Raw genomic sequence first — 14,103 nt, 5'->3', positions numbered from 1 at the left:
ACTACCTGCCCACCACTAGAATACTGTAACCTACTGATTACTACTGACTTCACTGCTAGAATCTACTGATCACCACAAGTCCGCCACTAGAATCTACAGATCACTAGCAACTTGCCACTAGAATCTACTGATCCCTACCTGCCCAGAACTAGAATCTAACTGCCATCATCTACTTGTCTTTGGTAATATCTGCATATCACTGATATCTGTTTTATCGCTTTGAGAGGATGGCACAACTGCATTGCTTGGTGTGCCAACTAGGCCGGGAAAAGCCCTGCAAAAACACAGGCTTTCATAGGGTGTCCTAATTGTTTCAGATTACTGTATTTGCAAAATTGTGTCATTTGATAAGGTAGGGCCTTGAAAATTGCTGCTTTTACTTTGCCATTTAACTGCTTTCTTTATGTTATTTAGTTTCTGCTTTATGTCATAGAACCAATGTATCGTGTCTCTGTCTCAGGGAAAGTTTAATACAGCCAAATGTATACTTAAAGAGAACCTGAACTGAAAATAAAAAGTCAAAATAAACATACACAGGTCATACTTATTTCCCATGTAGTCTGCTCATCAGTCTTTCTTCTCTCCTGCTTCTCATTTGTCCACTGTGATCGATGGAATTCTCTGTCCTCCATTTTGAAAATGGCCATTACTACATAACAGCTTCCAGGTCAGCACACTGTTAAACTGTTATATTGCCCACTTGAGCCATAGGGAAACATGGACATTACCTTGCACATTCAGTTGTAACGGACAGCAGCTGATATATATCTGATAGCAACTGGTATGTTTCAGTTTTGACAAAATATTGTCAGAACTGGAAGGGATCACTGAAAAAGGTGAGCTTCTGAGAAGGACTGATGACGAGATATGTAATATCCATTTGCTGCTACATCATGTGTTTAATTTAAATAATTTTACTCCGTTCAGGTTCCTTTTAAAGAGAATGTCCAGGCTCCCTAAAAAAAGGTCCTCTACGGCACCTGCGCAAGTGCTACTGTCAATCAAGTCTACGTTGTCGCAGAACTACAACGAGGGCTTGATTGACAGCGGTGCTCGTTTGTGACATGTCGGCTGCCTGGGCCTGGAGGAAGCCCCAGGTAAGTAGACCCCTTTTTTTAGGGAGCCTGGACATTCCCTTTAAAGGGAATCTGAAGTGAAAATAAACTTATGATATAATGATTTGTATGTGTAGTACTGCTAAGAAATAAAACATTATTAGCACAGATATGAGTCTCATATTGTTTCAAGTACAGGAAGAGTTAAGAAACTCCAGTTGTTATCTATGCAAAAGAGCTTCTTTGAGCTCTGCGACTTTATATAGTCTAAAGACGTGGACAGAACTGTCTTTTGAAGCACTTATCTCAACTGTCTCTCATTGTTTCTTCTATGTTTGTTTTTTTCTACAGAGAAAAGTTCAAAGGCCTGCTCATTTAAAATTCTGAGTGTATTATGGAAACTGCTATCTACCTGAAAATAAAATATACTCTTTTCTTTGCTACTTATGTTATATTAATTATCCGTACTACACAACCAATTCTTTATATCATGAGGCTTTTTTTTTCGCTTTAGTGTCACTTTTTAAAGCAGAACCATGGGCAGGGTTATGTAAATAAACAGAATAGCCTACTGTAGTTTTATGTAGCACAAACAAAAACAATTAATAGTATAAAAAAGGACATTCAAAATGGACATAAGTTTGTTTCTTCAATCAAAATATTTATATTTCAGGAGGTGAAGGTTGCATACTGGGAGCAGCTGGATCAGTGATCGGTGTAGGTTCTGATATTGGTGGTAGCATAAGAATGCCAGCATTTTTTAATGGAATCTATGGACACAAGCCAACACCAGGTGAGGACAATTTCATTGTATGTGAGGACATTCTTTGAGTGTACTACAGCAAGTTTTCTTCATGAGATCAACAAATCGCAAAATATAATCGGTGATATCTCAGGCTGCTTTAGATGCAAGCATGGTTTCCCATGATGTAGCACTCCCAAATATTCAAATTTTTATTTATGACCCTAAAAACTGTTAGAATTATCAACAATATTACTTAAAATGCAATATAGTACAGCAGCCACAAGATATTACTGTATACACAATCAGAAACAGGGATCCGGCACTATGCAATTTAATAGCAGTGATTCAGACAGCATACAGCCGAACGTGGAGGCCAAAAATTAGTATTAAAATCAAACAAGTTCACTGCAAATAGCCACTTATCTTATTGTGCAAAATGCTGCTGTGCTGTGATCATGGAGGGTGCAGTGGGCGCCTGTGGTGTACGGCTTAAAGAGAATCTGTATTGTTAAAATCACACAAAAGTAAACATACCAGTGCGTTAGGGGACATCTCCTATTACCCTCTGTCACAATTTCGCCGCTCCCCGCCGCATTAAAAGTGGTTAAAAACAGTTTTTAAAAGTTTGTTTATAAACAAACAAAATGGCCACCAAAACAGGAAGTAGGTTGATGTACAGTATGTCCACACATAGAAAATACATCCATACACAAGCAGGCTGTATACAGCATTCCTTTTGAATCTCAAGAGATCATTTGTGTGTTTCTTTCCCCCTGCATCTCTCATGCACTGAAGTTTCAGGCTGCTCTTTTCTTCCTGCAAACAGCTTTGCCCTTGTCTGTAATTCCTCACTATGTGAAAGCCCAGCCAGCTCAGAGGACGATTTATCCAGCTTGTAAAAGATAAGAGAGAAGAGAGAAGCTGCTCTAATCTAAATAACACACAGGCAGTGTGCATAGAGGGCCTGGAAGGGGGAGTTCATAGCAGAACCACAACACTGAAGAACTTGGCAGCCTTCCAGACATAGGCCGACAAGTCTGACAAGAGAGAGATAAGTTGATTTTATTACAGAGACTGTGATTGTACAAAGTACTGCAGTAAGCCAGAACACATTAGAATAGCTTTTGGAACTTGTAGAATGATAAAAAACAGGATGCAATTTTTGTTACGGAGTCTCTTTAATGACCGTTTCGCAGAGGGATTCCTAGCTTCTGCTGAGGCTGGTACACACAACACAAGATATCACTGTAATGTGCTGTGATGATCTCTATGGTATTGTGATTTCCTTTATTCATTCTGTAGATAATAGGATAACAGAGGCGCCAATAGGATAAAAAACACTAAAAGAACTTAAAAACCCATTTTGGTAATAGAGGAGGCAGTGGTGGACTCATCAAGACAGAGGCGCTCAGTGTTGATGATACTGGCAGATGCTGTTTACTCCTATCTGTTATTGCCTGATGAAGCGGGTTTGTATCCCGTGAAACGCGTTGCACTTTATTTGGAGTATCCAATATAATTGTTTTGACTGAAAATCCACAGTCGTGTGTTCTGCTTGGAGGGGGTGAGTCCACCACTGCCTCCTCTATTACCAAAATGGGTTTTTAAGTTCTTTTAGTGTTTTTTTATCCTATTGGCGCCTCTGTTATCCTATTATCTACATCAAGTCCACCCTTGGTGGAGGGTTGTACCCTTCCTTCTTCAACTACAGAGAGCGACTTTTTAATCCTGAGTGGGGTCAGGACAATCTCCCCACCTGCTTTGACAGTGGTTGCCTACTTGGTAACCCTGGTTTGTGAGTATTAAATTAATATTATTACTCTATCAATTATACCTTACCAGTACATACTACACTATATTGGGCTCTTGGTGTTCTCTCTTTATTCATTCTGTGTTTTTCTCTGTTCTTTGTAAGCTGCATGACATGATGGTTGTGTATGATTTATCTCTGCATGTTTTTTTAAAGAGACTCTGAAGTCTCATAAAATTCAGCTTTTTATTGCAAAAATGTCTTTAACATTATAGCCCTAACTAAAACGCTGCATCCCCGCGGCTGAAATCTAACTAAATCCCCCCCTAACTCCCCCCACCCTCTCCCTGCAAAATCCACGACTTTCTTGGTCCTGGATTTTGCTGCTGTAGGAGGCAGAGCTTTTAGCCGCAGCTCTGCCTCCTTTCGCGTCAATCAGCGTGTATCTCCGCCTCTCCCCGCCCCTCTCAGTGAAGGAAGACTGAGAGGAGCTGAGAGGAGAAGGCGGCGATCCGGCGCTGATAGACGCGTGGAGAGCTCTGCCTCTCACGGAAGCGCTGCCCGGATTGCCCCCCAGGGAGTTTGGGGGGATTTAGTTAGATTACAGCCGCGGGGATGCAGCGTTTTAGTTAGGGCTATAATGTTAAAGACATTTTTGCAATAAAAAGCTGAATTTTATGAGACTTCAGAGTCTCTTTAGCCTTCTGCCGCCCGCGTCATGCCAATGAGCGTGGCCGCGGCGGCAGCCCCAGGACCGCCTAACGCCGATTGGCGTAAAGTCCTAGGGCTGTAATTTGCATGAGATCGCGCGCACGCTGCGCGCTCATCTCATGCTCGGAGGGTGGAGCTCCGCCCCGCCTTCAGTCTCCGAGCGGCTATTGCCGCTCGGGAGACTGTTAGACGGCGTGATCGCCGTCTATTTACTAGGTGCAGCGCTGCGATGAGCAGCAGCGCTGCACTGGGGACAGCCGTGTGACACGGCTGTCCCCATGGGGGACAAGAGAGCGATCGGCTCTCATAGGCAGAAGCCTATGACAGCCGATCGCCATAATTGGCTGGCTGTGGGGAGGGAGGGAGGGAGGGAGGGAAGAAATTTAAAGTAACAGGAGTTTTTTCAAAAAATAAACAAACAATAATATTTATTTAAAAAAAATAAACATGGAGGGAGCGATCAGACCCCACCAACAGAGAGCTCTGTTGGTGGGGAGAAAAGGGACGGGGGGGATCACTTTTGTGCTGAGTTGTGCGGCCCTGCAGCTTGGCCTTAAAGCTGCAGTGGCCAATTTTGCTAAAAATGGCCTGGTCACTAGGGGGGTTTAGCCCTGCAGTCCTCAAGTGGTTAAGAGTTCTAACTTGTTATACTGGGTGCCTGCATGTACCTTCCACTCTGCTCCATCAAAAGCAAGGCACACATCCAAAACCATCCAAACACCAATCCAACATGCATATAGCTGTTGCAGACTTTATGGTCCTCATCACTGCTTGGCATGGATTGATAAAGCTCTATGAGATACGGCTTGGACCAGTACTATAGAAAACCCAGATAGTGCATGTTGACCCAAAACCACTAGGAGAGTATAATAGGATAAAAAAAAGACTGAAAAGCCCTTTTCGTTTGCCCACCAACAAACCGCTCTTCCTTAAAGGGGCACTATGGCGAAAAAATGTGTAATGTAAATGCCTACAAATTTCACATTCAATTGTATAAGCAGTAACATGCTTATATGGGACCAAACAGCTCAGAAGGGATACACATTATTTTTTCTAGCTTTGTAATTAGTGATTTCAAAAAGTTTTTCTACACTGCAGAGGAATCATTTACAGTGCATTTTTTGCAAGGTTTTTTTTTTCTTTTCATATAGGTTATTTTGCAACTCTCATAGCTTTCTGCTGTCTGTATCATCTAGCAGTTGTGTAGAGATCTTTGTCATCGCTACAATACAGGTGAATTTAGAAAATGGAATATGTGCAAAAGTTAATTTATTTCAGTAATTCAAGTTAACCTCCCTGGCGGTATGATAAGTGCGGCTGCGCGGCCGCGGGAGTTCTTTTTTTTTTTTTTTTTTTTTTAGCATGTAGCTAGCCTAGCGCTAGCTACATGCTTCCCCCCTCCCTGCGGCGTCCCCCCGTATTTACCGATCGGCGCCGCTTGCCCATAAGGACATCTCGTTCTGAAGGGGGTTTCCTTGAGGGCTTCCCCTGTCGCCATGGTGACGAACGGAGTGACGTCATCGACGTCGCCGACGTTGTGACATCACAGGGAATCCCGATCCACCCCATAGCGCAGCCTGGTGGCGATTGGCCAGACTGCGCAAGGGGTATGTGGGGGCCCTGTATCGCGGCGGGTAGCGGCGCATCGGCGGCGGCGATCGCAACAAACACGCAGCTAGCAAAGTTCTAGCTGCCTGTTTGAAAAAAAAATTATGCAAATTGGCCCAGCAGGGCCTAAGGAATCCTCCGCGGCGGCTTACCCCATGTCCAGCACGGGGTTACCGCTAAGGAGGTTAAAAGGTGAAACTAATATATGAAATAGACTCATTACATGCAAAACAAGATATTTCAAGCTTTTATTTGCTATAATTGCTATAATTTTGGTGATTATGGCTTAAAGCTTATGAAAACCCCCAAATCAAAATCTCAGAAAATTACCATATTACATTAAATCACTGCTGAGGTGTAATGGAAGACCATGCTTTAATAGCAGTCTTTAGCCCTTCTGTATTGTTCGGTCTCATGTCTCTTATCTCTCTCTTGGCAATGCCCCATAGATTCTCTATGGGGTTCAGGTCAGGCAAGTTTGCTGGCCAATCAAGTACAGTACAGTAATCCCATGGTCATTGAATCAGGATTTTGTACTTTGGGCAGTGTGGGCAAGTGCCAAGTCCAGCTGGAAAATTAAGTCAGCATCTCCATAAGGCGTGTCTCTGAAAGGAAACGTGAAGTGCTCCAGAATCTCCTGGTAGATGGCTGCGTTGACTCTGGACTTAATAGAACACAGTGGACCAACAACAGCAGATGAAATAGCTCCCCAAATCAACACAGACTGTGGAAACTTCACACTAGACTTCAAGCATCTTGGATTGTGTGTCTCCATTCTTCCTCCAGACTCTGGGTCCTTGGTTTCCAAATGAGATGTAAAATCTGCTCTCATCTGAAAAGAGGACTTTGGACCAAAGAGAAACAGACCAGTACTCTCTCTCTTTTTTTTTTTTCTTTTTTCTTTATTTTAAGCCCAGGTAAGACGCTTCTGACATTGGCCATGATTCATTAAGGGTATCGCACTGAAACAGACAGCCGCTACAGCTTTGAATAACGTAGTGAAGTATCATGGTAGTCATATGTTACTATCACGCGGCATTTACATTCCAAGATTTAACTTGAGCTGTTCAAGGCCATTGTTTTTTTGTTTAGAAGCAGCTTTACAAGTGGAATAAGACATTTGAAGCCCATGTCCAGGATCCGTATGTGTGTCATGTTCACTCCTTGTGAAAGTCCACAACACTTTTGAATGGCCTTTTCCTGACAATCCTCTCAAGGCTGCAGTCATCTCTGCTGCTTGTGCACCTTTTTCTTCCACACGTTTTCCTTCCACATAACTGTCCATTAATGTGCTTTGATACAGCACTTTAGGAACATCTAATTTCTTTTGCAATTACCTTTTGAGGCACAACTTTCAGGTCACCAGTCTTTCCCACGATTGTGATTCCTACTGAACCAGACTGAGAGATCATTTAAAGGCTCAGGAACCCTTTGCAGGTGTTGTGGATTAATTAGCTGACTTTGAGCCTAGAATATTGAACCTTTTCACAATATTCTAATTTTCTGAGATTTTGGTTTTGGGGTTTTCATAAGCTATAAGCAATAATCATCAAAATTATAACAAATAAAGGCTTGAAATATACGGCTTTGCATGTAATGAATCTCATACACTAATTTCACCTTTTAAGTTGAATTAATGAAATTAATTAACTTGAAATTCAAATTTTTTGAAATTCACCATTATGTTCTTTCTTTGTAAAGACACCATTTCCTAAATTCTCATGTAAACGAGGGCTCGTTGTTGTTGTACCTGCTGTGTATTTTGGTAGGGATGCAGATCTCTTTGCAAAAGATAATGTACTGGGCCAGTTCTAGCTACTATGGGGCGCTGGGGCAAAAGTAACTTGGAGAACCCCCTTGGAACCAAGTCACCCTCAGGGCCCCTGAGCTGATTGCCAGGCCCGATCCAATCTGCCCCCAGGTCATACAGTATCATCATATGTCTCCTAAAAAGCATTTTTGGGGTTCCCATTATTCACCTCCTCTTTTTCCTATACAGAGTAAGCACACAGTATGCCCGCTCGCTCTCATGAGTCACCATAGCTGGAGGGGGAGGGGGCATTTTACAGGCTCTGGGGCCCTGGGGCAATTGCACCTTTGCCTCTATGGAAGCACCAGACCTGGTAATATACAGTGTTAGTGTCAGTATATTCTTTGAATACGTCCCAAGTATGTTGTGTCAAAGCTTGTTAATCACTTTACCCCCGCCCATACGAATTTCTCCGTCCCTTTTTCCATCCTTTAACCCCCAGGGATGGAGAAATCCGTACTTTCCGCATTCCCGCCGCTGTCCGCGCTCCCGCTCGTAAACACGACGCCCGCCGCTAGTAAACACGCCGCCGCCCGCTCGCCCGGAGATCAATGAACGGGAAAATCCATTCCCGTTCGTTGATCTAAGCCCCACAATGATCCGCTGCTCTCCGATGGGCAGCGCGATCATTGTGAGAAAAAACAAACACTCACAGCCTCCTTCTACGCTCGCAGGTCGCAATACACAAAAAGTTACTGTTGCCATCTTGTGGCCAAATAGTAACACTACACCCTAAGCATTTTTCACATAGAAATAAATGAGTGTTACACAAAAAATTAACTCATTACCTCCCACACTCTCCATTTTTTTTTTTTTTTGTAATTAAAAAAAAAGTTCAAAAATTTACAATTAAAAAAAATACATAAATAGTTACCTTAGGGACTGAACTTTTTAAATATTTGTCAAGAGGGTATAACACTGTTACTTTATAAACTATGGGCTTGTAATTAGGGATGGACGCAAAACTGAAAAAAATGCACCTTTATTTCCAAATAAAATATTAGCGCCAAACATTGTGATAGGGACATAATTTAAACGGTTTTATAACCGGGACAAAAGGGCAAATAAATTGCATGGGTTTTAATTACAGTAGCATGCATTATTTAAAAACTATAATGGCCGAAAACTGAAAAATATTTTTTTTCCCACATTTTTCCTATTTTTCCATTAAAACACATTTAGAATAAAATAATTCTTGGCATAATTTCCCACCTAAAGAAAGCCTAATTGGTGGCGGAAGAAACAAGATATAGTTCATTTCATTGTGATAAGTAATGATAAAGTTATAGACGAATGAATGGAAGGAGTGCTGAAAGGTGAAAATTGCTCTGGTGCTCAGGGGGTAAAACCCCTCAGTGGTGAAGTGGTTAATGCATAAAATAACTCAGTAATTAGCGTATGATAAATTATGTGATCATTCTTTTGTGCATTATCTGCAACATTTCATGTGATTATTCAAGTAAACATTTACACATGGTAGCTGTACAACTTTGTTAGGGAATTAAAGTCTTTACGTGGGAATGTTATATTACAGAAGTAAATACCAAGACATAACACACATCCAGTTGTAGGTAACTGTCACAAGAGAAAGTTTCTGTCGGTTAGTTTACCAGGGCGATTCTTCAGATTTGCATAAAGAGTTTGATATGATTTATGAAAGACTATTGGCTAAATTATCCTCCTTGGATGTTATAGAAGGCCAAAGATCGTCTGCAGTAGACAGTGGGATGCGGGGGATGGGTGAAAAAAAACAAGGGGTCGGGGGAGAGCGCACTCAGGTTGTCGGTCAATAAAAATGGCCAGCTGGCCGAGGAATATTCTCACCTGGATCAGCCACAGTTCCAGGTGAGAATATTCTTCGGCCGGCTGGCCATTTTTATTGACTGACAACCTGAGTGCTTTCCCCCCACCCCTTAAGCTAACTTACTGGTTTTGTATGGCAATCATATTCTTGAAGGGATTCTGAATATCAGTTGTAGATATGCAGTAGAGAACCAGCTTTGTCCATCAAACTTTCTCCTAGTTGCCATAAAAGAAAGAAACAAAAGCAAGCTATTACAGGAAATTATTATAACAATATCCAGTATTAAACAGAGTTTGTTTAATAGTTGTACTTGCCACTGTTTCAATTATCAGAACATGTCCATACCTAAGACATGATGTGAACTTCAACAGTGGCTTGTGCAGCAGTCTGTCACCACTACTACTATGCTTCATAGTATGCTATAAGCTAGTACTACTATGTATGCTTTATATTGAACAATAATGTACTATCTTCCACATCTATGGTGAAATATTTTTCTTGGCTGTTTTTCTGAAAAAAAAAATATTTTTCTCCTTGTGCTGGTTGCATGAATTAGAAAATTATGCTATACACATGGAGATAGTTCAGGACAGTCCAAAGGAAGATCTATTTGAATTACCCACATATCCTTCGAATTTAAGTCAACATTGTGCATAAGTGAACCCCAAAATTTGACCCTCTTAAAGAGAATCTGTATTGTTAAAATCGCACAAAAGTAAACATACCAGTGCGTTAGGGGACATCTCCTATTACCCTCTGTCACAATTTTGCCGCTCCTCGCCGCATTAAAAGTGGTTAAAAACAGTTTTAAAAAGTTTGTTTATAAACAAACAAAATGGCCACCAAAACAGGAAGTAGGTTGATGTACAGTATGTCCACACATAGAAAATACATCCATACACAAGCAGGCTGTATACACCCTTCCTTTTGAATCTCAAGAGATCATTTGTGTGTTTCTTTCCCCCTGCAGCTATCTTCCACTGAAGTGTCAGGCTGTTTCTTCCTGCAGAGTGCAGACAGCTCTGCCTGTATGTAATTCCTTAGTATGTGAAAGCCCAGCCAGCTCAGAGGGCGATTTATCTAGCTTGTAAAAGAGAAGAGAGAAGCTTCCCTAATCTAAATAATACACAGGCAGTGTGCAGAGAGGGGCCTGGAGGGGGGAGATGCATCACAGAACCACAACACTGAAGAACTTGGCAGCCTTCCAGACACAGGCTGACAAGTCTGACAAGAGAGAGATAAGTTGATTTATTACAGAGACTGTGATAGTACAAAGTGCTGCAGTAAGCCAGAACACATTAGAATAGCTTTTGGAACTTGTAGGATGATAAAAAACAGGATGCAATTTTTGTTACGGAGTCTCTTTAAGCTGGAATATTTTATTTACTCTAATATATATTTACCCAGCAAAGGTAATGGCAGCACTTGGGGACCAGGAGGGGTTAATGACTGCACTGCATAAAGTATTGCAGCCATTAACCCCTCCTGGCCCTTAAGTGCAGTCAATCATTCCTCCAGGTTTCCAAGTGCAGCAATACTCCACTCCCCTCCTTAGTAAGAACTGCAACCGAGTATCTTTCTCCCTGCACTTTCCTTGTTAATTGTTGTGGCCAGGATTTTCAGACTTGTGTTTTCTTTATCAAGCAAGTGTCACTTACCACTGGGTAAATTAGTGCAAATGGGAATGTCACTAACAAGCACAGTCCTGGCCAAATGTTTTGAGACTGTCAAAAATATTGGAAATTAGAAAAGTTGGTGCTTAAGTTTTTATAATAGCAATTTGCATATACTCCAGAATATTATGAAGAGTGTTCAGATGAATTGCATAGTCCTTCTTTGCCATGAAAATTAACTGAATCCCCAAAAAACCTTTCCACTGCATTTCATTGCTGCCATTGAAAGACCTGCTGAGATCAATTCAGTAATCGTCTTGTTAACTCGGGTGAGAATGTTGACGAGCACAAGGCTGGATATCATTATGTCAGCCTGATTGGGTTAGAATGGCAGACTTGACAGGTTAAAAGGTGGGTGATGCTTGAAATCATTGATCTTCCATTGTTAACCATGGTGACCAGCAAAGAAACGCATGCAGCCATCATTGTGTTGCATAAAAATGGCTTCACAGGCAAGGATATTGTGGCTACTAGGATTGCACCTAAATCAACAATTTATAGGATCATCAAGAACTTCAAGGAAAGAGGTTCAATTCTTGTTAGGAAGGCTTCAGGGCATCCAAGAAAGTCCAGCAAGCGCCAGGATCATCTCCTATTATAAAGACACATGATAATGCCATTAAAAACAATGCTTCACCTCAATAAAATGAATGTAGCCTGAGAAAGCAATACACTTTAACCTGAGGCTCAAGATAAGAGCCCCAAGTAAAGAATGGAGACCCGGGTCATACACTGGAAACAGTTGCTGATAGAGTGTGAGTGAAAGAAAGAATGGATGGGTGAAAAAGATCTACAGCCTAACGTGCAATAAGACATATGCTAATAGACATGCTGTTAAATTGCGTGATGCAAACAATCGGATGATGGTGAGCAGATATACAGCTGGCTAACATGTGACTACCAAATGGTATGGCATACTATACCGACCAGGGACTCCACAGAATGAATGGTGATGATCTCAGGTTGAGGGAGGCATGTGAGGCTCCACGCGTGGCGTGATCTCTATGATCACTTCATCAGGAGCTGAGGATTATAGGGTATTGGATGCTTATATATCTAAAATTAAATGGCATAATCAGCCGCAGCCTGTTAGTAATTACCTGTCTGCTGTGGAACGCTCCGGCAAATACTACCCATAAATGAGGCGCACGAAGCAGCGGATGCGCGTCAACACAGGCCGGAAGTGCCCGGCCGGTGCGCGCTTAACTGAACTACGGTGGCCGGGTATGTGAGAGCCGCCAGTGCGCATGTGTAAATGCGCTTCACAGCGCGGAAACCCCGCTGGAGCGCATAGTGAGGGGGACTACGGTGGCCCTAAGATAAGATTGATCCGGAGCGAACAAACATGCGGACATAACGCTACCACTGTGTAAACTTACACAGTGGGGCGCATAAATTAGGTGCGGTGGCCAAGAAGAGCTGAGTTCAACACAATTAACATATTATCACAAATAATTAAACATAAATCGAGGTAATGATAAAGAAATTCATAGAGAAATGCAAATTGGAAACACAGGTGAGGATCTATGACAAAGGCAAATTAAAGCATTAATATATATAGATCATTTAAAGGTGTAACTACAGTCAACTATTATGCATGCCAAGGCTCACTTAATATATCCATTCCATACACATCAAGAACTGCAAGCATATAAAGAGGGCACAGCATACAGAAATGGTTCATAATAAAAGGGGGGGGGGCACAAAAACAGTGTCCATGCATCAAAAGAGGGGCACTGTGTAAGTTAGCGTCCATATCCATAGTATGATGCATTCCAAAGGTGGTCCCCTTAATAGTAAGACGTTACATGGAAATCCTGTAGACATCTGGTGCAGTTAAATACAGTAGAAAGAATCTGTGAGGCACCAAAATGCAGCAGAAAAACAAGTAGGCATAGTCCATGATGTCCTCAAAAGGCCAACTTGAGTCCCGTGATGAGGGATGGATCACTCAGAGTTCCTCTTTATTCCTGGGTTTATAACCAATAAGTACAGGAAAGGGTTAAGAACATAATACATTGTCCCAAATCCATTGCAAATGTGGGTGAACAAATAATCACCAGGATGTGAACGCTTAGACACTAATCCCACCAGTCTGGGACCTACTCACCTAGGTCCAGACTAGAAGTAGTGATGCAAATAAAAAGTGCCACCACACACACACCAAGTGTACGCCAAATACAAAAAAAAAGGGGGGGGGGAAGGGGAGGGTTAAATTGGAACAAATCCACTGCGCTCACCTCCGCAGTCGAAACCTGGAAAATGACCAAAATTAGTAACAAACAAGTGCCATTACTAAACACTGTGCTAAAACTTGCAACAAATAACTGCGCTCACCTCCGCAGCAACTTGATGTACTGCTCTTACCTTAACAGCAAATCAATAGTGATAAAAATCGTGCAGTGTGTGTGATAATAAGGATCACCTTCACAATCCCCAATACGTGTTATAATGTAATTATACCTACTGGAAATAAAAGATAATATGAATAATGGGCGCACGATACTCACCCACTAGCCAAGAAATGACTTAAAGGAGAACTCCTCATTCAATCCAACCGGTGCACGACTACCCATTTGGTATATCCACCGCAATTCTTTTTGTAAGAGTCGTTTAATGATATCTCCTCCCCCAGGGCCAATCATTACTCGTTCTAGAGCAACCACCTTTAGTCCATTGGTTCTACCCTGGTGGTGTGGGAGGCAACGCTTGTCAATTGTTTACCATTCTCTAAGTCCCTACTGGCTAAAGCTATAGATAGATAGATAAGTGTTGTTGAATTCTCTTTTTTAATACATTACTCGTCTGTCCCACATACAGTTTTGGACAGTCGCAAGATAATAAGTAAATCACTCCCCGGGTTTTGCAGTTGTTATACTGATGAATATAAAATGTATTGGTTCCCATACTATCTGTGACAGACAGGGTGGGATACATATATTGGCAA

General features: G+C 41.8%; 1 protein-coding gene across 1 annotated transcript in view; it reads left to right on the top strand.

The window, feature by feature from the left end:
- The window catches only part of FAAH2 (fatty acid amide hydrolase 2), an 89,288-nt gene that overhangs the window by 29,202 nt on the left and 45,983 nt on the right, over nt 1-14,103 (top strand). The window contains exon 4 of the mRNA XM_068248090.1: nt 1,729-1,848. Within this exon, the coding sequence (XP_068104191.1) occupies nt 1,729-1,848 (120 nt within the window). The remainder of the gene's footprint in view (nt 1-1,728; nt 1,849-14,103) is intronic.

This window comes from Hyperolius riggenbachi, chromosome 8 (assembly GCF_040937935.1).
Source record: "Hyperolius riggenbachi isolate aHypRig1 chromosome 8, aHypRig1.pri, whole genome shotgun sequence".
NCBI lineage: Eukaryota > Metazoa > Chordata > Amphibia > Anura > Hyperoliidae > Hyperolius > Hyperolius riggenbachi.
This window is presented reverse-complemented; position numbering and strand designations above follow the sequence as displayed.